The sequence below is a fragment of the Oncorhynchus clarkii genome, chromosome 5, assembly GCF_045791955.1.
Source record: "Oncorhynchus clarkii lewisi isolate Uvic-CL-2024 chromosome 5, UVic_Ocla_1.0, whole genome shotgun sequence".
NCBI classification, from domain to species: domain Eukaryota; kingdom Metazoa; phylum Chordata; class Actinopteri; order Salmoniformes; family Salmonidae; genus Oncorhynchus; species Oncorhynchus clarkii.
Window position 1 is genome coordinate 38,699,939 of NC_092151.1, and position 27,967 is coordinate 38,727,905.

Genomic DNA, 27,967 nt, shown 5'->3' on the forward strand with positions numbered 1-27,967 from the left:
AGGAGAATCAGCCCCTGAATTCATAACTTCAGAATTACGAGAGAGCCCACTCTGGAAATGTAATGTACTTAGAGTATATTGTTCCAAACTTTTTAACTACTTCACAGATATGAAACGGACACTCATATCAGTCAAATATCAAATTCCCAGTTTATGCTTTAAAACCAACTTTAATAAGAGGTTTTTCAAATAAGTTTGATGTTTTTACTCAAAATTCCATGACGTACAGTAAAGAATTGTTGACAGAATAGATGGATGCAGTTCTATGCATCATTTATATAATTAATACATAGCTAGCTAGCTGCTGGGAGAATGTCATGTCATTGGAGGAGTGGGTGAGTGACTGACTTTTTCCCCTCATCGTTTTTCAGTGGCTACAGCTAGAAATGCAGGTGTCATTTGGTTAGCTAGCAAGAAATATGAATCGCTTTGCTAGGTGTGCTGAATTTGAACGACTGTTATCCAGTTAGCATATCTCTTGCGTTCGTAAATGAACTCTGGCTATTTACTCTGATTTAAGAGCAGAGTCTGAGTGTGCCAAAGTGCACAGTAACTGATGAATTGATGAAAGAGCAACACCTGCTGAATATGACCAGTATCAGTAAATGTCTGCAAAAAAAAGTCATTCAATTGTTGCCAGCAGCAGAGTTAGTCACTAACGTTCTAGATATCATGTAAACCGCCTAGCTCTGCTAGGGCGAGTAAAATGGTCAGAGTAAGGTCATTCTCTCATTTTGTCTCTGGAAGTAGCTAGCAAGCTAGCCACTGTGAGGAACACTCGGATCAACCCTACACCTCGGCCAGAGCGTGAAGTGTCAATAGTGCAGTGTGCGCTCGGAATTTACAAACAATCTGACAATGCTATGAATATACAAATTACCCAGAGCGCACTCTGACAAACTGGAAGCAATTTACGAGCGCACCCTTAGTTGTCAATCAAATGTATTTGGCATCGATCAAATGGGCGAGCAGATCCCAATCATTTGTCAAAATGTGGGTTGGGACAAGCATGCATTGGCAGGCAAGCTGCAGAAGGACGAGCAGGCTACTATGCGGACAACTAGCTGAAAAGGTTTGAGTGTGTTTATCTAATGTTCCCTTGTTAGATTTTAGCTCATCTCGCTCTGGCTAGATTAGTTGTTGATCATGTTATTGATGTGCACAGCTGAGGGAGTGAGCCTACTTTTTTCATGGGTGTTTGATCAATAGGACTATAAGGTTCCAAATGTAAGAGAACTCTGATGGTATTTACATATTTGCAGAAATCCATTCAGGTGACTTTTGGCGAATGTGTTCTAAGGATCTAAAGTCCCGCTGTTGCTCCTGCCTGTAAACACAAGAGTTCAGTTCAAAGTGAATGATGGCAGACACATGTGGCGAATGGCTTATTTGCATAAAGGCCTACTGTAGGTCTGATTGGCTATGGCACACCAGTGGTCCTGGACAAGACAGATGTTTTTATCATGTTTTATTTACTAGTGTCTATTAATTGTCCTAACTTTTACTGTCAAATGTAAAAAATAATAATAATAATAAAGGTGTCATAAACTTCCTGTGGGTGTATATGAACAGATTTTAACATTTCATGTTGCTAAAACACTGTCAATTCCTTCTAAATGAACAAAATCTAAAAGGGTATTTTTGAGACGTTCATATTAATATTTGTAGTGTTGCATAAATGTATGTGTAAATTTGTATTTCAGAATCTAGACATACTCCGTATGTCAGAAGTTATTATACTTTAAGAATAACGTTAAACTATTATAACAACAATTTTAATATTATACTGTTATATTATGTCTTTATACTATAAGAAGTATAATGACATCAAGATGTTGTCTGTATCATGTACGGTTCACAGATGATATAGGAGGCATGTTTAGGTCTAAAAGGGTCCTAAATGGCCACTTTCATTATGATTATCCTTCCTCCCAATTAAGTTTCTATGTGAGAATTTGTTATTTAACCTTCATTTAAGTAGGCAAGTCCGTTAAGAACAAATTCTTATTTACAATGACGGCCTACCAAAAGGCAAAAGGCCTCCTGCGGGGATGGGGGCTGGGATTAAAAATGTCTAAAATATAAACATAGGACAAAACACACATCGTGACGAGAGACAACACAACAGAGCGACCTAAGACAACACCATAACAAGGCAGCAACACATGACAATACAGCACGGTAGCAACACAACATGACAACAACATGGTATCGGCACAAAACATGGTACAAATATTATTGGGCACAGACAACAGCACAAAGGTCAAGAAGGTAGAGACAACAATACATCACGCAAAGCAGCCACAGCTGTCAGTGTCCATGATTGAGTCTTTGAAGAGATCGAGATAAAACTGTCCAGTTTGAGTGTTTGTTGCAGCTCGTTCCAGTCGCTAGCTACAGCAAACTGAAAAGACGAGCGACCCAGGGATGTGTGTGCTTTGGGGACCTGGCAGAATGGGTGTTGTATGTGGAGAATGAGGGCTGCAGTAGATATCTCAGATAGTGGGGAGTGAGGCCTAAGAGTGTTTTATAAGCATCAACCAGTGGGTCTTGTGACGGGTATACCGAGATGACCGGTTTACAGAGGAGTATAGAGTGCAGTGATGTGTCCTATAAGGGGCATTGGTGGCAAATCTGATGGCCGAATGGTAAAGAACATCTAGCCAATCGAGAGCACCCTTACTTGCCGATCTATAAATTACGTCTCTGTAATCTAGCATGGGTAGGATGGTCATCTGAATCAGGGTTAGTTTGGCAGCTGGGGTGAAAGAGGAGCGATTACGATAGAGGAAACCAAGTCTAGATTGAACTTTAGCCTGCAGCTTTGATATGTGCTGAGAGAAGGACAGTGTACCGTCTAACCATGCTCCCAAGTACTTGTATGAGGTGACTACCTCAAGCTCTAAACCCTCAGTGGTATTCTTCTTACCAAACCACATGACCTTTGTTTTGGAGGTGTTCAGAACAAGGTTAATGGTAGAGAAAGCTTGTTGGACACTAAGAAAGCTTTGTTGTAGAGCATTTAACCTCTCTGGGATATGTGGGACGGTAGCGTCCCACCTCGCCAACAGCCAGTAAAAGTGCAGGGCGCCAAATTCAAAACAACAAAAATCTCATAATTAAAATTCCTCAAGCATACAAGTATTTTACACCATTTTAAAGATACATTCTCGTTAATCTTGCCACAGTGTCTGATTTCAAAAATGCTTTACAGCGAAAGCACCACAAACGATTGTTAGTTCACCACCAACTCACAGAAAAACACAGCCATTTTTCCAGCCAAAGAGAGGAGTCAAAAAAAGCACAAATAGAGATAAAATTAATCACTAACCTTTGATGATCTTCATCCGATGACACTCATAAGACTTCATGTTACACAATACATGTATGTTTTGTTCGATAAAGTGCATATTTATATTTAAAAAATCTAATTTTACATTGGCCCGTTACATTCAGTAGTTCTAAAACATGCAGTGATTGTGCAGAGAGCCACATCTATTTACATAAATACTCATTATAAATGTTGATGAAAATACAAGTGTTATACATGGAGTTAGAGATATACTTCTCCTTAATGCAACCGCTATGTCAGATTTTCAAACAATCTTTACGGAAAAAGCAAACCATGCAATCATCTGAGTACAGTGTTCAGACAACAAAGCAGCCAAAAATATATCCGCCATATTGGGTAGTCAACATTAGTCATAAATAGCATTATAAATATTCACTTACCTTTGATGATCTTCATCAGAATGCACTCCCAGGAATCGCAGTTCCACAATAAATGTTTGTTTTGTTCGATAATGTCCATCATTTATGTCCAAATAGCTTCTTTTGATAGGGCGTTTGGTAAACAAATCCAAAAGCGTGTTCAGGTCCAGCCGAACGTCGGACGAAAAGTTCCGTTACAGCCCATAGAAACTTGTCGAATTAAGTATAGAATCAATCTTTAGGATGTTTTTATCACAAATCTTCAATAATGTTCCAACCGGAGAATTCCTATGTCTGTAGAAAAGCAATAGAACGAGAGCTCACTCTCTCGTGACCTCGCCTCAGAGCCTGTGGCACTCTGCCAGACACCTGACTCATTCCTCTCTCATTCGGTCCCACTTCACAGTAGAAGCCAGTAGAAGCCTCAAACAACGTTCTGAAGCCTTAGGCTTCTGAAGCCTTAGGAAGTGCAACATAACCAATATCCCACTGTATCTACAATAGGGGCTGAGTTAAACTACAAGCCTCACATTTCCCACTTCCTGGTTGGATATTTCTCAGGTTTTCGCCTGCCATATGAGTTATGTTATACTTACATCATTCAAATAGTTTTAGAAACTTCAGTGTTTTCTATCCAATACTACTAATAATATGCATATATTAGCATCTGGGACAGAGTAGCAGGCAGTTTACTCTGGGCACCTTATTCATCCAAGCTACTCAATACTGCCCCCCCTGTCAACAAGAAATTAACACAAAATCTGGGGAGGGGCCAGCTGAGTATAAGACTATCATCTGCATATAAATGGATGAGAGAGCTTCCTACTGCCTGAGCTATGTTGTTGATGTAAATTGAGAAGAGCGTGAGGCCTATGATCGAGCCTTGGGGTACTCCCTTGGTGACAGGCAGTAGATTTTCTAACTTTATATACTGCACTCTTTGAGAGAGGTAGTTAGCAAACCAGGCCAAAGACCCGTCAGAGACACCAATACTCCTTAGCCGGCCCACGAGAATGGAATGGTCTACCGTATCTAAATTTTTGGCCAAGTCAATACAAATAGCAGCACAGCATTGCTTAGAATATAGGGCAATGGTGACATCATTGAGGACCTTTAAGGTTGCGGTGACACATCCATAACCTGAGCGGAAACCAGAGAGAATACCAGAGAGAATACTATAGACATCAAGAAAGCCAGTCAGTTGACTATTGACAAGTTTTTCCAACACTTTTGATAAACCGGGCAAAATAGAAATAGGCCTTTAACAGTTAGGATCAGCTTGATCTCCCCTTTAAATAAAGGACGAACCATTGCCTTCCAAGCAATGGGAACGTCCCCAGAAGGGAGAGACGGGTTAAAAAGGTTGGAGATAGGCTTTGCGATGATTGGGGCAGCAACCTTAAAGAAGAAAGGGTCTTGAAAGAGTTGCCAGAACAATTTGAGACACCCAAAATATTTTTGTCTACGCTGGCGTGGAATCATCCCAAATTTAGTAGAATAACTCTTCAAAGGACTTTGTGTTCTTTTGTATGTGTTATAGTGGGAGTTTTCAGTATATTCTTGGTGTCCTAATTACAGTTTGATAGGGCCCACGCTGAGCTGTTCTGCATTCAGGGGATGGGCAGCACTCTTTTCTGTACGCTGTACATATTGGAGAACTTCACTGACCCAGATAAACACAGAAAACGGGGATGGGAGTATTCGCTTTGCAGCTGATGCATTTAAATTTTAACAGAATAGCTTAGGCCGACTTATTAAAATGCCCAGGCCTGCAAGAAGCATAAATGTCTACGGCATGTGCTCTTATGGGTGCGGGGAGGAGTTTACTAAGGATGACCTCATTGCCCCCTTTTAACTTTCTCTCTCAGTCCGATGCAGCATCTATGACATTTTGAGAGGATATCGTGAATATTGTCACAATTAAGAAGAGAAACAACAATTCCACGTTCCATCTAACCAGGGTATGATTTTGGCTACTTGATTTAATAATGTTTGTCTTGCCCGAGTCCAAATTTGCAACAAACCTTTGGAAATAGCGAAGTGTTGTGATGGATTGTTTTGAAAGGTGGACTAATGGTCCAGTTTTGATGCAAAAGCTGAATGCGTACTGTTGTTGCTTCTGTAGAATATAATTGATGCCATATAACAGGGCTTTCATCTTGTTTGTTGTTAGTCTCAATGCTTTCGACCTGTAGAAAATCACAAAGCAAAGAGCAGAGCGAAGGACGGAGAATGCCGGAATGCCAGTCCCAGCAATAGAATGTAACGAGTGAGAGAAAGATGAGGAGTAGAGGGAGTTTTACAGTACTGATCAAGTCCATCTCATTCAATAGAGCTGATTTACTTCAGCACCACTGCAGCTTGACTCGTAGGTAGCTGCTGCTATTCCTAGGCATTACTGTAGCTTAGCACTGCTACAGCAGGGGCTGCTGTTGGAATGGTGGCTAGAACGCATGTTGTAAAGTTATTAGCGCACCTTCCTGATCTCTACAAAGCAAACTGCAGTCAGAAGTCCTCTGTCAAGTCTCTCCATTCATTTGTTTTCTAATGTAATAGCGAGGTCATATTTAGCCCTGGCTCTGTCAGCCATTGCTGTTTATTTTAAGTGTACAGTATGCTGGTTTGAGGAGGAGTGAGGCGGAGCTCTAGGAGATGACACTGTTTTACAAATCAAATGAGTTCCTGCCATCACTGAACAAGATTTGCATTTCTGCTACTACCGCACGAAGGAACAGCGTTCTCTGCCAGTTTCCCCTCTTGCTTCCAGTTCACTTCCAGAGTGCTGCACAATCACCTGACCCATGGGGCAGTCCAAGACAATTGAATTGGCCTATTCCTTTCAAAATGTCTTTATGACGGAGTACTGACTGACTGAAGCCATTTACAATGTAATGGCAATCGCCTTTCAATCTCTCATGTTTTTCCTGTTCTTCCTCTTTTGACAGTTTCCATCCCACCATACTTTATTTCCCTTTTCTGTTGACTTTCTTTCATTATTAGGCAAGTACCACATCAGAGGTAGTACCTGTACCGTAGTTCCTTATTTGTGTTGATTCATGAAGCCTTTGAACTTTGTCTATGGTCAAACATGGGTATTTTCTACAGATTTGTCCTTTTATGTGCTAAGTTAGAGAATTGTATGTCCACTCTAACTTACATGATGCCCAAGTGACTACTACAACCATGCACTACTGCCAGCAGATAGTCCATCTGCTCTTGTTCAGGTGCCCTAGAACGTTGCCGTGTCTGTGTAAAGGCAACCATATGTGACTGTCATGTTTACACTGCTGAGAGAAACTGACTGGGCTGCTACAGCGTTAGAACTGTTTGCCATCAAACCAGATTATATCACAATGGTCTGACACTGACACAATGGTCTGCCATAGCAGCCACCCAGCATGCAAAAAAAAGCTTGACGCTCGCTATTTTTAAAGTTCTACCACCAGCAGGTGCCTTCAACAAGCCCCTTAGAGTAGCCGCTTAAGCCTTCAACAACTTATGTTATTTACATAGCCTCCAGTCAGAGGGTACAAGCCTTCAACAAGGTAGCGGGTAGCCCCCAGTCAGAGGACTGCTACAAGCCCCTTATGTTATTTACATCTCTGGTGGGTAGCCCCCAGTCAGAGGACTGCTACAAGCCTTCAACAAGCCCCTTATGTTATTTACATCTCTGGCGGGTAGCCCCCAGTCAGAGGACTGCTACAAGCCTTCAACAAGCCCCTTATGTTATTTACATCTCTGGTGGGTAGCCCCCAGTCAGAGGACTGCTACAAGCCTTCAACAAGCCCCTTATGTTATTTACATCTACAAGCCTTCAACAAGCCCCTTATGTTATTTACATCTCTGGTGGGTAGCCCCCAGTCAGAGGACTGCTACAAGCCTTCAACAAGCCCCTTATGTTATTTACATCTCTGGTGGGTAGCCCCCAGTCAGAGGACTGCTACAAGCCTTCAACAAGCCCCTTATGTTATTTACATCTCTGGCGGGTAGCCCCCAGTCAGAGGACTGCTACAAGCCTTCGACAAGGCGCCTTTCCCTGCCCAGCAAATGTAAACGCCTGGAGTTTGCTACATGGCATTGGTACTTGGATTGGAACCAGTGCTATGATCAGATGAAATGAAAATGGAGCTCTTTGGCCACGCACACCAGTGGTGTGTTTGGCTTCGAAATAAGGATGTGTAAGCGGAAAATAACCCCAAAATATGGTGGTGGATCAAATCTAATGTTATTGGTCTCGTAAAATATTTAAAAGGCTCTGCGCCGCTACCTTGATGGGTAGCCCCCTCAGGGTGAGGTATTGCAAACAGGGTACCAGTAATTTTGACCCAAATCTTTTTGAGAAAGATTACTTGTTAACCCCCCAGAGTCGATGTCCACGCCTCTGTGGTAATCTAATTAGCGTTTAAAAAAGTAAGTTTAAGCTAGAGGGACAGTGCATTCGGAAAGTATTCAGACCCCTTGACTTTTTTACGCGTTTTGTTTACATTACAGCCTCATCAATCTACACACAATATTACAAAGCAAAAACTGTTTTTTTAGAACTTTTTGCAAAGTTCTAAAAAAATATCACATTTAAGTATTCAGACCTTTTACTAAGTACTTTGTTGAAGTACCTTTGGCAACAATTACAGCCTCGAGTCTTGGGTATGACGTTACAAGCTTGGCACACCTGTATTTGGGGAGTTTCTCCCATTGTACTCTGCATGTCCTCTCAAGTTCTGTCCGGTTGGATGGGGAGCGTCACTGCACAGCTATTTTCAGGTCTCTCCAGAGAAGTTCGATCGGATTCAAGTCCGGGCTCTGGCTGGGCCACTCAAGGACATTCAGAGACTTGTCCCGAAGCCGCTCCTGCATAGTCTTGGCTGTGTGCTTAGTGTCGTTGTCCTGTTGGAAGGTGAACCTTTGCCCCAGTCTGAGGTCCTGAGTGCTCTGGAGCAGGTTTTCATCAAAGATCTCTCTGTACTTTGCTCCGTTCATCTTTCCCTCGATCATAACTAGTCTCCCAGTCTGTGCCGCTGAAAAACATCCCCACAGCATGATGCTGCCACCACCATGTTTCACCCTAGGGATGGTATTGGCCAGGTGATAAGCGGTGCCTGGTTTCCTCCATGCATGATGCTTGGCATTCAGGCCAAAGAGTTCAATCTTGGTTTCATCAGAGAATCTTGTTTCTCATGGTCTGAAAGTCCTTTAGGTGCCTTTTGGCAAACTCCAAGTGGGCTGTCATGTACCCTTTTACTGAGTAGTGGCTTCTGTCTGGCACTCTACCATAAAGGCCTGATTGGTGGAGTGTTACAGAGATGCTTGTCCTTCTGGAAGTTTCTCCCATCTCCACAGAGGAACTCTGGAGCTCTCTGAGTGACCATCAGGTTCTTGGTCACCTCCCTGACAGAGCTCCAGAGTTCCTCTGTGGAGATGGGAGAAACTTCCAGAAGGACAACAGTCTTTCATCAGTCCTTTTACATGAAAATGCCCAAGTCTAGATTTTCCCAAATATTCTGATAACAAATGTTTTATTACTATAATGTTATACTATATGAACCCTCAATTGAATTATACACAAGCCTATTCTCTTTTACAGAAAGTCAAAAGGTCTATGTATAGTGACAGTCACACGTTAACTTCCCAAGTAAAGTCTCCATTTTCTGACTCCTCGACTTTAGAAGGTCTTAGCTCAACTTCTGAATGTCATAGAGACAAACCAAAGATATTCCCATGTGCATCAGTCGCGTCTATCTCTGGCATTTTACAGCTTGTTTCACAGAGTTATGCCTTGTTATAGTTCGGTTTATACAATCCCGAATTTGTAAAAATAAATGTTTAAAATTACCACTCATATCAAGGAAGGTCCCGTGACACTTTGGTGTCCCCCACAATTTTGAAAAAATGGCCAAACCATTGAACAAGTGGTGCAGTGAGGTTAGATTGTGTTTTGAAGACATCAGTGCTGCCCGTAGTGGAAGCCAATGAAGCAGAGCGGTAAAAGCATCTTGTCAGGATCAAAGGGAAATTACTCTGGTGTTCCACTGAAATACCAGTTGTCCTTTGAAAGGGTCTGTAACCTGGAGCTCTGGGCCTGATTGGTCATCTCCTCTGGGCAGATCCATCCTACGTCCCATCCTATAGTGGGCTGAGAGAGTCCCTGAACTCTGAATCATGTCCCCATTGTGTCAGTCTGGATCTCTCACACGCTCCAGGTGATGGGCTGAGTAGAGCGCTGGGCTGGCTCGACCCAAACCCGCAGAGCCAGGAAAAAAGGCAGCAAATTGTTTATTGTATGTTTATGCTCTGTTTACAATCACATGGTCCAAAAGTTCTGTCTTGGTCTCATCAGCCAATCTTTAGTATAATCAAATGGCCAGTTCAGTGGCACTTTGCCAAAATCCTTGCTATTTATAAATGAATTATTCTCTTCTCTAAATGCATGTGTAGATAGTCTACTGTGTAGGGACACTGTAGTCACTCAAGACTGTGTAGTGGTGGATTATTGCAATTTCATGATAGAGACAAGTGTGATTTTAATTAGGAGATTCATATGCACAGTAATGCTGAAGTAAGTCAAATGCATCAATGAGTGACATTGAGATGGGATGCTTCAGTACTTCTTTGCGATTATTTATCCACTTAGATATTGTTTATCCAATTTCATGGAAAATTGTCTTACTTCCACTGCATGGGGTTTTGGCAAAAGGATTTCAGACATCAAAGACCCAGTAAAGATGAAGACTTAATGGAAGTTTGCCCACCAGCCTGAGTGCAGACTTAGGCGTAGTAATACACATATGATGCTGAATTCCTCTCTTTTTAGCCATGGGATACAAAATATGGGCTATATCCCAGCCACTTTGTCATGTTTAAGAAATAACGTCATGGCGACTAAGCTTTTCATCCAAACAGTATCGGAGCAGGGGTCGTATCCATAACGTGTCTCAGACTAAAAAATTGGTCCTGACAATAGACACTTTACGCCTACTCTTATGGGTAAAAATAAAAGCTATGCATGAAGCCTCTTTTAGTCATAAGAGTCCTACCTAGTCGACAGATTATTTAGGAGACCTCATGAGATGTCCTAAAGGGCAGCGAGTTAGTGGTTCCCGCGCCATATACAGGCAATTGCTTTGGAGTTATATATATATATATATATATATATATATATACTGAACAAAAATGTAAACACAACATGCAACAATTTCTAAGATTTTACTGAGTTACAGTTCATGTAAGGAAATCAGTCAATTTAAATAAATTCATTAGGCCCTAATCTATGGATTTCACCTGACGGTGGCAGGTAGCTTAGTGGTAAGAGCGTTGGACTAGTAACTAGTAATCTGTCGTTCTGCCCCTGAACAAGGCCCACTGTTCTTAGGCCATCATTGAAAATAATAATTTGTTCTTAACTGACTTGCCTAGTTAAATATAGGTAAAATAAATGTTTTAAAATTGACTGGGAATACAGATATGTATGTGTTGGTCACAGATAACTTTAAAAAAAGGTAGGGGTATGGTTCAGAAACCCAGTCAGTATCTGGTGTGACCACCATTTGCCTCATGCAGCGCGACACATCTCCTTCCCATAAAGTTGATCAGGCTGTTGATTGTGGCCTGTGGAATGTTGTCCCGCTCTTCAATGGCTGTACAAAGTAGCTGGATATTGGTGGTAAGGATCTGTACACAACATGCTGTCGTACATGTCAACCCAGAGCTCAATGGGTGATATGTCTGGTGAGTATGCAGGCCGTGGAAGAACTGGAATGTATGTTTTCAGCTTCCAGGAATTGTGTACAGATCCTTGCAACATGTGACTGTGCATTATCATGCTGAAACATGAGGTGATGGTGGCGGATGAATGGCACGACAATGAACCTCAGGATCTCGTCACGGTTTCTCTGCATTCAAATTGCCATTGATAAAATGCAGTTGTGTTCATTGTCCGTAGCTTATGACTGCACATACCGTAACCCCACCGCCACTATGGGGTACTCTGTTCTCAACGTTGACATCAGAAAACCACTCGCCCAGGGCCTCCCGGGTGGCGCAGTGGTCTAGGGCACTGCATCGCAGTGCTAGCTGTGCCACCAGAGACTCTGGGTTTGCGCCCAGGCTCTGTCGCGACCGGGAGGTCCGTGGGGCGACGCACAATTGGCCCAGCGTCGTCCGTGTTCAGGAGTGTTTGGCCGGTAGGGATATTCTTGTCTCATCACGCACTAGCGACTCCTGTGGCGGGCCGGGCGCAGTGCACGCTAACCAAGGTTGCCAGGTGCACAGTGTTTCCTCCGACACATTGGTGCAGCTGGCTTCCGGGTTGGATGCGCGCTGTGTTAAGAAGCAGTGCGGCTTGGTTGGGTTGTGTTTCGGAGGACGCATGGCTTTCGATCTTCGTCTCTCCCGAGCCCGTACGGGAGTTGTAGCGATGAGACAAGATAGTAACTACTAACAATTGGATCCCACGGAATTGGGGAGAAAAGGGGGTAAAATCTTTTTTGTTTGTTTAAAGCTCGCCCACACGACACCATCTGTACAGTTGAAACCGGGATTAATCCGTGAAGAGCACACTTCTCCGCCGTGCCGGTGAGCATTTTCCACATAAGTTGGTTGCGATGCCAAACTGCAGTCAGGTCAAGGCCCTGGTGAGGACGATGAGCACACAGATGAGCTTCCCTGAGACAGTTTCTGACAGTTTATGCAGAAAGTCTTCGGTTGTGCAAACCCACAGTTTCATTAGCTATCCGGGTGGCTGGTCTCAGACGATCCCGCAGCTGAAGAAGCTGGATGTGGAGGTCCTGGGCTGGCGTGGTTACACATGGTCTTCTGTTTGTGAGGCCGGTTGGAGGTACTGCCAAATTAAAAATGAAAAAACAACGTTTAATGGTGTTTATGGTACACCAATTACTATTCAATTCTCTGGCAATGGCTCTGGTGGACATTCCTGCAGTCAGCATGCCAATTGCACGCTCCCTCAACTTGAGACATCTGTGGCATTATGTTGTGTGACACAACTGCACATTTTAGAGTGGCTTTTTATTGCCCCCAGCACAAGGTGCACCTGTGTAATGATCATGCTGTGTAATCAGGTTGACGGATTATCTTGACAAAGGAGAAATGCTCACTAATAGGGATGTAAACAAATTTGGGCACAACATTTGAGAGAAATAAGCTTTGTGCGTATATAACATTTCTGGGATCTTTTTTTATTTCAGCTCATGAAACATGGGACCACCACTTTACCTGTTGCATTCATATTTTTGTTCAGTGTATATATTCCTGTATGATCAATCCATAAATAACCTAGGCCTTCATGCAGCAGTTTCTCCTGCTATTTTGACAATGATTTCACCATGATGCCTATTTCACATGATATGCCTAAATACTTATAACCTCTAGGCTAATAAATAATCACATTTTTTCCTTTAGATTATTCCATTGACCTACATCATGTTATTTCAAGTTGGGCTATTGGAATGCATCCAAGGCCTATATAAACTTTGATTGTGTTTGGTGAAAATGATAGACCTTCCAAACATTTTATGCAACATTATCAGCAACGGACTTGATGCCTACTGTGCCATAGCGATTTAGAGTTGTTGGAACGGGAGTGACGAGTGTGTTGACATAACAGTAGCCTAATATTATAAAAAGTTGGCTTTTAACCATCATACTGTATGATTCAGTGCAATATGCCTATCACATTTTTCAACATCAGAATTGTTAAAAAGATTTAAGAGTAGACAAAGTGATCGTGTCAGGCAAAAATATCAAGCTTTTTTTAATCTTTGCAACATTTGAACTAGTCACATTCACTGTGATTGTCTGAGGCTATAGAGTTCACAGCTGGCGAGCCTCGTCGCCATTGGTTATTCCCCATAATTTGCAACAATGTCAATAAGCGTCATCGCCATCTTTCCTTTGGGGTACCTCAAACTGTCGCGATTACCGGCTGAGGTTGAGTTGAACATCATCCTAAAACCCACTCTGAGCTGGGAGTTCTTTTTAGTCTTAAAACCGGTTTTAACAAGGTTCCTTGGACCTTTTTCTGAGACGCTTTGTGGCTACTACCCCAGGACATGCATAGTAATTCAATTAGGCTAATAATGAATGCTGCCATTTCAAACGCAACCTTTGGAAATGGCACAGCACAGTTGCCATTTCCGTTCCAAATCCTTGATCTTTTCTTGATCTTGACATTCAATCAGCCTAGCCTCTCCAAATATGAAGAAACAACAGTCTGTGAAAAGAGTCGTGAGGATTCCTCTTGCATTATATACCTACGGTTGTGCCAAAAATGTCCTCAATCGTTTTGTCAATAAGGATTCATTGGAGAAGTGTCAGGATGTCAGCCATGCTTACAAACATCTTGTTTTGATTTAAACATTTCTCTCTCCTTCCTTAGATCCATCCTTCGCTCCCTCTCATTCTCGCTCATGTTTCCCCTATTGATTTCTTCCCTGGTGATGTTAAGTAACTGATTTACATGTAGCTAACAAATGAAAAGGTTTCCGAGCATGTGGTGTCAGCGGCATGGGGAGTTACTGTAGTTGCTCAGTGGGATCCAGAGAAAAGGCTTTGTTTATTTCCTTCTCTGACGTGTCGCCCTGATGGATGATGATGATGATGATCTACAGTAATGTAGAGTCACACCTGACCTGACTGCTGTGATAGTCTGTGATTTGGAGGGAGGGGGGACTCACTCATTGTTCTTTTATTTCCATGCTAAAAGAATGGTCACATTGTCATAGCTCTGCTGGATACTTGACAAGTGCACAGAAGTCTCTGTGCTTGTGAAGAAGAACTCTGAGCAAAGGAGAAGCATTGTAACCCATGAGCGTAAGCTTGCAATCGGGAGCAAAGTTAAAGCACCTTTGTGACCCGTCGTCGATCTCCTTAAAAGTCAGCGCGTGAATCGGTTTTTATGTCCCACGTCTAAATGGACTGGTGGTGAGTGAGTTGCTGGCTCTGTTGTGCAATTATTTTGAACAAGGCCCTATGTAACCTAATAGGTTAGTCATAAATAAGGTACTGATCAGGTCAAATAAGCCATACCTGTAAGCTGCAAAACAGAATGAAAGTCACTCACAGTGCAATAAGATTTTCCCTCGGGTTGTGTGAGAAAGTTTCAGACTAGGAGACAAACGGTCTTCAAGTGTTCCCAGAGTCAAAGCCCATGTGACCCTGGCTGACACGTGGGTAATATTAGTGATAGCACGGTCGGTTGCAACGCTACGCAAGGTTATTTTGTATCGCTACACCCCCCCCCCCCCCCCCCCCAGTTATCTGCCAGCCCGCCCGCTGCCTCCTTATTAAAGCGGATTAAAAAGCGCTGCTGTCATCTCGCCTGTCGTAATACGCTGTGCCTCTCAGTCGCCCCGGGGGGGAAGACAGCGCTCAAAGTTCAGTCTTTTAGCTTCTCAGTCAGAGCAACGAGGGCGTCAGTAGGTGTCTTCTCTATAATGTATTTCTACAGGGGAGTGGCCTGCGACTTGGTTGGGAGGTGTTCTTGTTGAAATATGAATGGGCCCTCTGTGACCGAGGTAAATGTTAGGTTAAACCTCATGGGGTAGAGCGTCATCTGACTCCTCTCACTGTTCTGATATCAGGCTGAGAGATATCATGATGTACTGATCTGAGATAGCTGGGCTCTCTGGTAACAGTAAACACTGACAACTTGTTGAGAAGTAAGTTTCCGGTGAAGTTGAGAAGGTCGTACAGAGAGTTTGTTCTCCATTTGAGACACGCAGAGCTCAGCTGTGGAAAATCCACTTGACTTACACACAGAGTACACCGCTCCGTAGGGCTGAGCACTGCATAAACTCTATTACCCCTGACAAACTGCGTTAATTCAGTCTGCTGCTGAAATGGGAACCGTAGTTTACAAATGATTCCGTCCACTTACCTTTTCTAATGAATATAATGCCAATGTGGCCGAATGGAGGAAATGAGTTGGAACATTCATTAACCTTTGCAGATGTAGTTATTTTTCTAAAAGTTTCCTCCTCTCTCCCTCTAGTGTTTATCTGGGCTGATGTAAAGGAGAAACACTTCTGCACTGGAGGGATGTTGCTGCTTAATGACCCCCCCTTCTTTCAGCACCCCTTTTTGTTTGGGCTTTCTTCCTCTGCTGGCTCAAATTGACATGCATCTAGCTGCTATCTGCTATCTGCTGGTTTTATGTACATAAACTGTGTATATATTGGGGTGAAAGTAGAATTAATTTCTTCCTGGTATGGGAAATCCCTATGTGTGCCTGCCTGTGCACCCAGAAAATGTATGAGCGTAACAGGCCTGGCCCTGGATGTTCTGCCGCCCTAGGCGAGACAAAAAAAAATCCCCCTCCCCCGTCCTCGCTAAACTAGAATAGTGTACAGAAGGGGTTGGCAATAGGTTTGGCCTAGGGCAAATTTTCTCAGCTAATAGTCAGCAGAACAGAACATAATAGCAGCCCAATTCATATAACCTAAGTTACACATTAAACACAATGTTTAACACATCTGGTTAGTTGGCTATATAATCAGGTCAATGTCAATAACATATCCTCATATTTTCAATCTGATTACACTGATAAAATCACCAACGTCTCTATTAAATTTTTTTTTAAATATTTCTTTGTGCGTTGATTGGGGATAAACTGCTTGCAATCAAGAGAATGTCGCTCTGAAAAAGTCTGAAAAGAAAGATGGATAATGAAAAATAGAGCTTTCAGGGAAGAATGGACAGAGGAATAGGCCTATTTCTCCAATGTCAAACCAGAGTGTGGGCCTAGTCATAAAGATTTGTCATTGAGCTTTATAGTGGCATAAACACAACCAGTCATGATGTTTTCCTCTGCTTGTCAAACGATCACTTCAAAGGGCTCCTTCACTAGGCTACCCACGCACATTCATCCACTCACAACCATATTTCCATCCTCCAAACAGTTGTGAATGGAAAGAGACTTCTTTTACATAAAACACCAAAAAGTGTCATGACATTTGGTGATTGTCATTAGGCCAGAATGAATGCCTCCACTGCTGTCTGCGTGCTTCTTGGTGTGGCCACCCATCTCTGCCTTGGCACATTTCTGTGTTCTTGTCGAAGCCAAAATGCAATGTGGTATCACCCACTTTCAAGTCCATTCGCTTTTTCATGCCTCTGACGTATGGTAATGATAAATAACAGCCTACAGTTTTCTTGATGTTTTAGTTATTGTGATCGACCCAGGTTTTACCGGTACGGCGTACCCCCACTATTTATTTTTCCCGGGATGCCGTACAGGTCCGCCTTAATTTCATCCCTGTACAATGGTGGAAAAGGTACCCAATTGTCATACTTGAGTCAAGGTAAAGATACCTTTTTAATAGAAAATGACTTGTGCTTGATCACCCACAGTGAACCCTATGTAGTTTAGCTGTCTGAGGTTAGGCTGCTACTCTACTGTACTGTGTTTCTAAGGTCTGCAGCTTAGGCGGGCTTATCTCTGTCAGATAAAATATGGTCGTGGTTTTTAAAGAGCTGAAACATCTCAACAGTGATTGTACTGCGTACAGTAGTTTTGTTTCGCCTTCTCCTTTGTCTGCTGTTTCCCCCACTTACTCCCTATTACCTCGTAGCAGTGCATTGTTAGGCTGTTTTGTGCCTGTGAAGGAATGGGAGGTCAGGAGGACCGTGTTTAGGATCATTTGTCTGGCTTTTCTTTTTGCCCTCAAGAACACAAAAAATAAACTGCTTGTCCTTTTGTTCTGTGGGGCAGTAGTTTGCATCTGGTACGGTCGTTATAGGCCTAACTGTCAGTGAAGTGAAACCTAGGCCGATGTGCTGAGAAATGGACTAGTCAATTAATGATTAATTAACGCCATAAAATGATATGCTCAATGTTTGTTCAGCAGGGATTTTTTTGTAAACACAAATGATTGTTCTGATCCTGAATGAAATTGACAATACCTCATTTCATGTGTTTTTTATTTATTTATTTCCCCCCCTATTTTTTTTTCTTCTTTTTTTCTAATAGTTCTAATTTCAAAATGCAATTAGCAGTGGAGGACCAGCTAATGGTTTGTATGATTTAATCAGTGAGTTATCACTCCCACTCTCCTGACAAAAATAATAATAATTTATTAAACTTTTTATAGCACTTTTCATAACAGAAAGAAACCTCAAAGCGCTTCAAAAGCAACAACAACAACAAAACAACAAAATGATCAAGCAATAGGCTATGTCGTGAGTAGCCTAGCTATAGTTAGCTAGGTCAACCAATAGAGGCCAAGTCTTTGAGTGAAGGTTTCCTCCAAAGATGGAGATGGTCAGTTTATGGCTTGATCAGATGAAGGTAGAGGGAGATGGTTGATGGAATCTGATGGTGATTTTGTCGAGGGTCAAGCCCTTCTCCTTCACAATGTGTGGGTGATGCCTCGGCAGCACTAGTAGGTTCAAAATAAAACCTTTCTCTTCAACATCAGGCCAAAATTCTCTCATAATAATTTGTTCTATTCATCCCGTAAAGTTACTAATTTACCGTCAAAGGAACTGTTAGAAAGGTGCAATTAATCATTTTTGGAAGATGGAATAAGTTGTTGACGGTCTCTTTAGGATACGACTTAGTTTTGCCGTTAACGGCATCCCAGCTTGAAGTACATTTTTATGTGATTCTAAGTGAGTCGATCAAAAAGGTAGGGCCCAGGTTTATATAAGAAGTAAGATTGGCAAAGAAGTGTGCCCTTGGGAGATTATCAGTCCGCGTTTTCACCTCACTATGGGCCTATCGAGGGTATCTCAAGGCGGGATGTGTCACAAATAAAATTGCCTCAACACTGCCACATCGTCAACCTGTTGACACTTATTTTCAGCTTTAGTTTGAAACAATAACGCATTGCAACATCTTTGAGATGTCATATCAATTGGACATCTCTAGAGCATTCAGCAGTTCGGTCGCTTTTTATGGCTTGACAGTATGTTTGCATTGACTATAAATTACACACGGTCAATGAATATGGGCAAGTGGGGGAGGAATGCTCTCTAAATGTGCAAACAATATCCAAAGTAATTGCTGAGTTGAATTAAATCTATTTGTATGTGTTTTTGTGTTGCAGTACACTCGGGTGTGGATCCCAGACCCAGAGGATGTATGGAGAGCTGCAGAGATCATCAAGGACTACAAGGAGGGAGAGCCAATCCTGCACCTCAAACTTGAAGATGAATCGGTAATCCACCCCCACACACGGTCAATGAATATGGGCAAGTGGGGGAGGAATGCTCTCTAAATGTGCAAACAATATCCAAAGTAATTGCATTGTCCTCATTTAAAGCAGTTAATGTGTGTGCGTGCCCACGCACATTCAGAAACTTTGGTGCCATGAATCATTAATCATATTTTTTGAAGTGAGAGATGCAAGCCCTGAGAGTACAAGATACAGTTATTAAATAAGAATGCACTGTGCCAAGAGTAGTTTGAACGAATCAGCAGATGATGATATTATCGCTGTGTGCAGCAGCAGTATGTTTCCCTACTCACGATCACAATCTCTAGTTGATACAGGTATGATTCATAAACACCTAGAAGCCACCAAATCCATATCCTTTAACATGTGTAGTTATGGGCAGTGCTGCGATGTGATTTCTGATAAAGGGAGTCATCATACCCTCAAACTAGGTGCACATACTTTGCTTTGAATGTTTTTTTAGTATTGACATTTTTTGGCTTGAACCCCTCCTGTCCCAGCCGTTGGAATACCGCATCGGGCCCAAAGACAACCCTCTTCCCTTCCTCCGGAACCCTGATATCCTGGTGGGGGAGAATGACCTCACAGCGCTCAGCTACCTTCACGAGCCTGCTGTCCTACACAACCTCAAAGTGCGCTTCCTCGAGCCCAACCACATCTACACATACTGTGGTAAGTCTCTATACTGTACCACCACCTGCTCTGACAGCGCTACTTATAGTAACCAGAATGTCTAGTCTGTATAGAGTCTGACCTTGTGCTAAAAATTCCTCCTACGTTTATTATGGTAGCTGGCTTATTTTACACCATGTGTAGGGTCGAGGCTTTCATTTACCTTTTTTAATGGTTGTCTTGTCCCAACTTTTACAAACCTGTCCTCCCAATTCCCCAATCAACTAGGGTTCCATTGACTTAAACAGCCAATGAGTGAGCTGTTGCCATGTGTGGTATGCGCCCTTAACAAAGCAGACAAAGGGGAATGAGCAAAGACAATATTTGTCTGTTAAACCTACACTGGCCATAGATATCACCATCATGTTTTAATTAGGGAAATCTGTCCCCATAGTAACCCTGCCATTGCAAACTTGGGTGAGCCTACTACATTCCTCTGGTAATATGGATGTTGTCATATGTTTTGATAGTATTTGCCTATCAAAGGTAGCAGGAAAAATACAAAGGGCTGTTAACAATGTGTTTTTACCCACAGTAGCATATTGTACTGTACTGTATGATAGGATTATCTAATTATTATTATTATTATTATTATCTGTGATATGTTGTTGTCCCACCTAGCTATCTTAATGTGAACACACTAACTGTAAGTCACTCTGGATAAGAGCGTCTGCTAAATGACTAAAATGTAGATGCACATACAATTAATGGACTTAAGGTATTCTGGTGGGAATTCAGGTATTTACTTTCTCATATATTTTCTTAGTATATCAGGTATTTCTTAAATACTTTGTGAAAGTATGTTGCCTCATTTGCATATATACAGTATGCTGGGTGTATTTGCATTCATGAATAAATGCATATAAAGGGGTGGAGCCACCCAAAACTTGCTCTGTCTCTAGGTTACTCCTTCCTGTTTTGTAACTTTCTCGTGCATAATTTGACAAGTGTGTCAAGAGAAGGATAACCGATGCTAATAGAACTCTACACGCTTGGCTCTAGATTACACCCATCCAAACATATTTGACAATGTTTGTGAGATCATAATGTCACAAATTTTCATTTTCAGAAGTTGCTTTCATTTCAGCGCATTTAATTTGTAAATATTTCAACTGTATTAAATCATTACTTTTTTTTTCAAATTGGACCAAAAAAAAACTAACACCCATCAAAATACCTTTTTTATCTTTGTTCTCTTTCCTGTGATGTAACTGTCGAAGACGTTAAATCCCGTACGAAGCGTTAGCGTTCTTATAGATGCAACGGAAAGCCAATGTATTTTATTGAGCCCATTTCAGCCATTACCAATACATCCAGCATACTGTATATATGCAGGTCATTACAAACGTTTCCGCGGTCATTACATTAACGGGGGGGAGACGAACGAATGGCACAAGCAATAGTGGGAAAGAGTCACCAGTGAAATGAAAGCAATCAATCCAGCAAGATTTCAGTGACCAAGTGGATTTTGCACTGCTCAAACACAGGAAATAGATGGCTGAGATCCTCAGCTGGGTTGCAAACCCCAGAGACACACAAATACACAAGAATATATGGGATGTATTACTAAATATAGGATTAAGTAACTAGAGGTTACAGTCTCACTGACTGGCCATACTATTTTCTCTGTCCTCCCTTCCCTCCTTCCTCTATAGGTATCGTACTGGTGGCCATCAACCCCTACGACCAGCTTCAGATCTATGGAGAGGAGGTCATCAATGCCTACAGTGGGCAGAACATGGGAGACATGGACCCACACATCTTTGCTGTTGCTGAGGAGGCATACAAGCAGATGGCCAGGTACTGGATGAGCCAGGGTACAGCTAAACGGGTATAACTCAGGATACTGTTAATGTGTTAGACCTGGAAGAGTTGCCAATTAATAACCACATTCTATACATTAGTCTGTTTTGGGAAGCAATTGAGTTGTTACTGTGTGGCACGTGGAGCTGCGTAGCAAGCACTTGACTCCTCATTCGGTTTGATATGTCATTTTGATAGTGTGTGGCTCAGTTGGTAGAGTGTGGCGCTTGCAACGCCAGGGTTGTGGGTTCAATTCCCATGGGGGACCAGTATGAGGGGAGAAAAAAGTGTGAAATGTAAATGTATGCACTCTCGATAAGAGCGTCTGCTAAAATGTAAATAGTGTTGGTGTGGGACTGAATAATGAGTCGCCACAGAGATAAACTGTGTCTTCAATGGAAGATGTGGGTGGATAATAACAGTGCTCCGGTCCACATTAACTGTCAACCTCATCAATGCTGCTCTTCTCTGTAGAGCAAAAGACAATAAATACCATGGCCACTGCCTACGTGCTGGGTAGTCCTGGCAACTCCAGTCATGTAGAGAAAATGAGCGTTGTGTAACTCTAGACGTGGCCCATTTTTAATGCAGCTCTGGTCAGTTACCCCTTTTCATGAAGTGTTCCAAATGTCTTTCTCTCTTTCTTTTCCCGTAGAGATGAGAGGAACCAATCCATCATAGTAAGTGGGGAGTCGGGGGCAGGGAAGACCGTCTCTGCTAAGTACGCCATGCGGTTCTTCGCCACTGTGGGAGGGTCGGCCAACGACACCAACGTTGAGGAGAAGGTGCTGGCCTCCAGCCCCATCATGGAGGTGAGGAGGGGAACTGGGGATGGGCTGCTGGTCCCATACTGTAGGCCAGCCCAGCAGAATGGCATCCTAGTAAAGGAGGTCGATCCGGGAATATATGGGTTACATAATATGATTTGTGTCTTTTTGGAGATGACACATGTATCTTCTGGACAACCAGGTAATATTTTATTTACCTGCTTCGATGGGTTCTCGTGAAAACGTCATCGTGTTATACTTTTTCTATGCCCTGAAAGTTTTATGAACTCAGCTGTAACTTTGTAGAGATTACAGCACAGTATTCTTATGGGGAATCATTTTGTAAACTGTAGGTGGAGAAGCTAAACACACCAGGAGTCCATTAACAGCAAAGTCCCACAGCCTGCCTGGGAAGATACGGCTAGGAGAAGCTGCTAGCTAGAAAGTTCTCATTACTCTCTGTCCTTCAGGAAGTTATAGCTGAGGAGAGTCCGACATCTCTGAGTCCATTACCAGCCTCACCTCAGCTAGATCAGTGAGAGTGAAGAAACAGGACAGATCTGTATGCAAGGCCAGTTGGGCACAGTCTCCATCTTGGCAGATGAGACAACTCAAAATTAGGAGCTTTACAACTGTCAAGGCACATTACGAGCAGCAAGGAGAAGCTAAAGGTTTTTGTGTGGCATGAATCACAATTTCAGAAGATATAAACTCAGCAAAAACATAATCTTTCTTTTTTCAGGACCCTGTCTTTCAAAGATAATTAGTACAAATCCAAATAACTTCACAGATCTTCATTGTAAAGTGTTTGAACACTGTTTCCCATGATTGTTCAATGAACCATAAACAATTCATGAACATGCGCCAGTGGAACGGTCGTTAAGACACTAACAGCTTACAGATGGTGTCACAGTTGTGAAAACTTAGGACACTAAAGAGGCCTTTCTACTGACTCTGAAATACACCAAAAGATAGATGCCCAGGGTCCCTGCTCATCTGCGTGATCGTGCCTTAGGCATGCTGCAAGGAGGCATGAGGACTGCAGATGTGGCCAGGGCAATAAATTGCAATGTCTGGACTGTGAGACGCCTAAGACAACGCTACAGGGAGACACGGCGAACAGCTGATCATCCTCGCAGTGGCAGATCACATGAAACAACAGGATCGGAACATCCAAACATCACACCTGTAGGATAGGTACAGGATGGCAACAACTGCCTGAGTTACACCAGGAATGCACAATCCCTCCATTAGAGCTCAGACTGTCCGCAATAGGCTGAGAGAGGCTGGTCTGAGCGCTTGTAGGCCTGTTCACACCAGACATCACCGGCAACAACATCGCCTATGGGCACAAACCCACTGTTGCTGGACCAGACAGGACTGGCAAAAAGTGCTCTTCACTGAGTCAGGGTTTTGTCTCACCAGGGGTGATGGTCAGATTCACGTTTATCGTCAAAGGAATGAGCGTTACACCGAAGCCTGTACTCTGGAGCGGGATCGATTTTTGGAGGTGGAGGATCCGTCATGGTCTGGGGCGGTGTGTCACAGCATCAACGGACTGAGCTTGTTGTCATTGCAGGCAATCTCAACGCTGTGTGTTACAGGGAAGACATCCTCCTCCCTCATGTGGTACCCTTCCTGCAGGCCCATCCTGACATGAGCCTCCAGCATGTCAATGCCACCAGCCATACTGCTCGTTCTTCAAGAGAGGAATGTCAGTGTTCTGCCATGGCCAGCGAAGAGCACGGATCTCAATCCCATTGAGCACGTTTGGGACTTGTTGGATCGGAGGGTGAGGGCTAGGGCCATTCCCCCCAAAAATGTCCGGGAACTTGGAGGTGCCTTGGTGGACGAGTGGGGTAACATCTCACAGCAAGACCTGGTAAATCTGGTGCAGTCCATGATGAGGAGATGCACTGCAGTACTTAATGCAGCTGGTGGCCACACCACACTGTTACTTTTTGATTTTGACCCCCCCCCCCCCCCCCCCTTTGTTCAGGGACACATTATTCTATTTCTGTTAGTCACATGTCTGTGGAACTTGTTCAGTTTGTCTCAGTTGTTGAATCTTGTTATGTTCATACAAATATTTACACGTTAAGTTTGCTGAAAGTAAATGCAGTTGACGGTGAGAGGACCTTTCTTTTTTTGCCGAGTTTAAATCTATTTTTACAGTGGTTATGATTTTCTTTTGATCTCTGAAACTCTCCCACTTTTTTTTCTCCACCCTCTCTGCTTCTCTTTTCAGGCTATTGGAAATGCGAAAACCACGCGCAATGACAACAGCAGTCGTTTTGGGAAGTACATCCAGATTGGTTTTGACAGGCGTTATCACATAATAGGTGCCAACATGCGCACGTATCTGCTGGAGAAGTCGAGGGTGGTGTTCCAGGTACGTGTAACTCCACGCTGCGCAGTCTGGGATGAAACTCTGTATTACTGCTTACTAAGTCCGTGCTTCCCTTCACATTTACTCTCCTTCATTTAAACATTTGATTAGGTCCTAGCTTGACATGTTTTTTTCCCCAGCCAATCAAATATCAAAATAAACGTATCTAAGTACTTTACAGAAATTAATAGAATATTAAATTGCAGCCTGTGGGAACTCATGATCTAACAAAAGTCTTTCATTCATCAGAATATATTATTGATAAAGAGTTAAGTGTAGTATATTTCTGCTTTTTAGGCTGAGGATGAGAGGAATTACCACATCTTCTACCAGTTGTGTGCCTCTGCTAGCTTCCCGGAGTTCAAAGACCTAGCCTTGAGTAAGTGTCACAGACCGAGCCAATATTCAACTACGTTTCTGTTAAGGAAGCAACTGCATAATAACTGCAATCGTTATTTTTCTATGTCATGTTTACTGGAGCATAGTCCTTCGAACTACATTCAGAGAATAGTACGTGTCGTCTGTGAGGACGTTCAGATAGGAACACTTTTCTAATACGTTTATTCCTGTCTCTGCTTTCATCTTAAAGCCAGTGCGGAAGACTTCATCTTCACATCGCAAGGAGAGAACATCTTCATTGAGGGGGTGAATGATGCCGAGGACTTCAAGAAGACGAAGGAAGCCTTTACACTACTGGGTAACGGTCTGACTGCATGGGTACATTCTAAGATGGTAACACCGCTACATTAGAGCAGGCTCAGAACAAAGGGGTTTATGTATCTTGGACATAAATACTGACTGGGTTTTTGTTCTTTTTTTCAACCTCCCTGTGGAACAATATTTACCTTACTGTGGATTGTTTTTGCAGGTGTTAAGGAGAGCAATCAAAGCAGCATCTTCAGAATCATAGCTTCCATTCTGCATCTGGGGAACGTGGAGATCTGCTCGGAGAGAGACGGAGACTCCTGCCACATATCAGTATGTCACTATACAGCCTTATCCAGCTTAATTCTGTTTGAGTTTATAGTTCCACATCACATCCTCAAACCGTATATCTTCTCTATACATCATTTATTGAGTAAATCTGTGTTTGTTTGTAGAGGAACGACCCTCACTTGACGCACTTTTGCCGGTTGCTGGGGGTGGAGCTGGAGCAGATGGAACACTGGCTATGTCACAGGAAGCTGGTCACCACGTCAGAGACCTACGTCAAGAACATGTCCCGCAAACAGGCGGCTAATGCCCGCGACGCGCTCGCCAAACACATCTACGCCCACATGTTTGACTGGATCGTGGAGCACGTCAACAAGTCCCTGCACACCTCCTCCAAACAACACTCCTTCATCGGTGTTCTGGACATCTACGGGTAAGACTGCCCACCTGTGCTCCCCAGAACCTCTGAAAACAAAGCTCAACAGTGGGTTGGTTTGGGATTGTGAGAGAAATTTGACTGTGTGGTGAGACCCGATTTTCATGCCAGCAATATAAGTCTTATTTCAGGAGTGTAATCTCAGCCATGGTGAATGGTAAAAGCATCCCAGGCGGGCAGTAAGTTAACACACTGTGACAGCAGACACACAGAAGAACATAATTTTCCCTCGCAGTTCTGTCACACAATGTTTTCTGTACTAAAGGCACGGAGAAGCATGATATTTGATGAGTAGATTTCAAAACTGCTCTTTATCTGTGCAAATCAAATCAAATGTTATCAGTCACATACACATATTTAGCAGATGTTATTGCTGCTGTAGCGAAATGTGTGTGTTCCTAGCTCCAACAGTGTAGTAACATCTAACAATTCACAACAATACACACAAATCTAAAAGTAAAATAATGGAATTAAGAAATATATAAATATTAGGACGAGCAATGTCGGAGTGGCATTGCATAGAATACAGTATATACATAAGAGATGAGTACAGCAGTATGTAAACATTATTAAAGTGAGTAGTGTTCCATTATTAAAGTGACCAGTGATTCTATGTCTCTGTATACAGTGGGGCAAAAAAGTATTTAGTCAGCCACCAATTGTGCAAGTTCTCCTACTTAAAAATATGAGAGAGGCCTGTAATTTTCATCATAGGTACACGTCAACTATGACAAACAAAATGAGAGAAAAAAAATTCAGAAAATCACATTGTAGGATTTTTAATGAATTTATTTGCAAATAATGGTGGAAAATAAGTATTTGGTCAATAACAAAAGTTTATCTCAATACTTTGTTATATACTCTCAGTCTGTACTGGAGTTGCAGCGATGGGACAAGACTGTAACTACCAATTGGATACCACAAAATTGGGGAGAAAATAGGGCAAAAAAATATATTTATGTCTCACAGGCCGGATTGAAGTGCCCGGCTGGCCGGATGTGGGCTGTACACCCTTGGTCTCGGGTGTTATGTAAGGTAGAGGTGATATGATCCTTAACTAGACTCTTAAAGCACTTCATGATGACAGAAGTGAGTGCCACGGAGCGAAAGTCATTTAGTTCAGTTACCGTTATCTTTGGTACAGGAACAATGGTGGACATATTGAAGCAAGTGGGGACAGCTGACATCGGATAGGGAGAGATTGAATATGTCCGTAAACACTCCAGTCAGCTGGTCTGCGCATGCTCTGAGGACGCGGCTAGGGACCCCGCCTGGGCCGGCAGCCTTGCGAAGGTGAGCACGCCTTACTCAAGTCGGACACGGAGAACGAGAGCCCACAGTCCTTGGGAGCGGGCCACGTCGACAGCACTGTGTTATCCTCAATGCGGGTGAAGAAGGTGTTTAGCTTGACTGGGAGCAAGACGTCGGTGTCCGCGACGTGCCTGGTTTTCCCATTGTAATCCGTGATTGTCTGTAGACACTGCCACATACACATCTGTGTGTGTGAACACTCAAATACCTCCATCCCCTGTGTTTAAGTGCCTCTTTTCATTACAGTAGATAGAGGATGGAACCATATTGAATTGGGGTAGCTGTGCTTTTCTTATTCATGACCCTGTTTGACTGAGGGCTTAATTGGTTCTCTGCTGTGGGTTAGATTATTGATAAAACTGGCAGCCTGGCCTGGCGCTGGGAGGAGAAAGATGCTGAGCTACAGTAGAAAGCCCAAATAATAAGACATACAGCGGTGGGGTATTTGTAACTTGAGTCTGATAATTATCTGTACAAAGCAGTTAATCTGAAAATACTTGTGGAATATAAAATGCTTGCTTGATTCACTGTTTGTCATGTTTCCCAGTTTCTTGAAATACTTTGCAAATGCAACTGATTTCTATGTGAAAAGTGAAATGGTCTATTCATTCCTTTTCCATTTTAGTAGACAGTCTTATCCAGAGCAACTTAAAGTAGCGAGTGGATACATTTTCATACTTTTTCGTACTGGTCCCATGTGGGAATCGAACCCACAACCGTAGCATTTTAAGTGCCATGCTCTACCAACTGAGCCACATCA

At 42.8% G+C, this 27,967-nt stretch overlaps 1 protein-coding gene and 2 non-coding genes across 4 annotated transcripts in view; 2 read left to right on the top strand and 1 right to left on the bottom strand.

Annotated features, from left to right (window-relative positions):
• Positions 1 to 27,967, top strand: part of LOC139408787 (myosin VB) — an 81,820-nt gene that overhangs the window by 16,316 nt on the left and 37,537 nt on the right. For both annotated transcript variants that reach the window (XM_071153114.1, XM_071153113.1), the window contains exons 2-10: positions 18,768 to 18,878; positions 19,397 to 19,568; positions 21,224 to 21,368; positions 22,027 to 22,183; positions 24,387 to 24,530; positions 24,825 to 24,906; positions 25,117 to 25,224; positions 25,396 to 25,505; positions 25,628 to 25,893. In XM_071153114.1, the coding sequence (XP_071009215.1) occupies positions 18,768 to 18,878; positions 19,397 to 19,568; positions 21,224 to 21,368; positions 22,027 to 22,183; positions 24,387 to 24,530; positions 24,825 to 24,906; positions 25,117 to 25,224; positions 25,396 to 25,505; positions 25,628 to 25,893 (1,295 nt within the window). The remainder of the gene's footprint in view (positions 1 to 18,767; positions 18,879 to 19,396; positions 19,569 to 21,223; positions 21,369 to 22,026; positions 22,184 to 24,386; positions 24,531 to 24,824; positions 24,907 to 25,116; positions 25,225 to 25,395; positions 25,506 to 25,627; positions 25,894 to 27,967) is intronic.
• trnaa-ugc (transfer RNA alanine (anticodon UGC)) lies at positions 21,571 to 21,640 on the top strand. The gene has a single exon. It is a non-coding gene; the product is annotated as a tRNA-Ala (tRNA).
• Positions 27,896 to 27,966, bottom strand: trnal-uaa (transfer RNA leucine (anticodon UAA)). The gene has a single exon. It is a non-coding gene; the product is annotated as a tRNA-Leu (tRNA).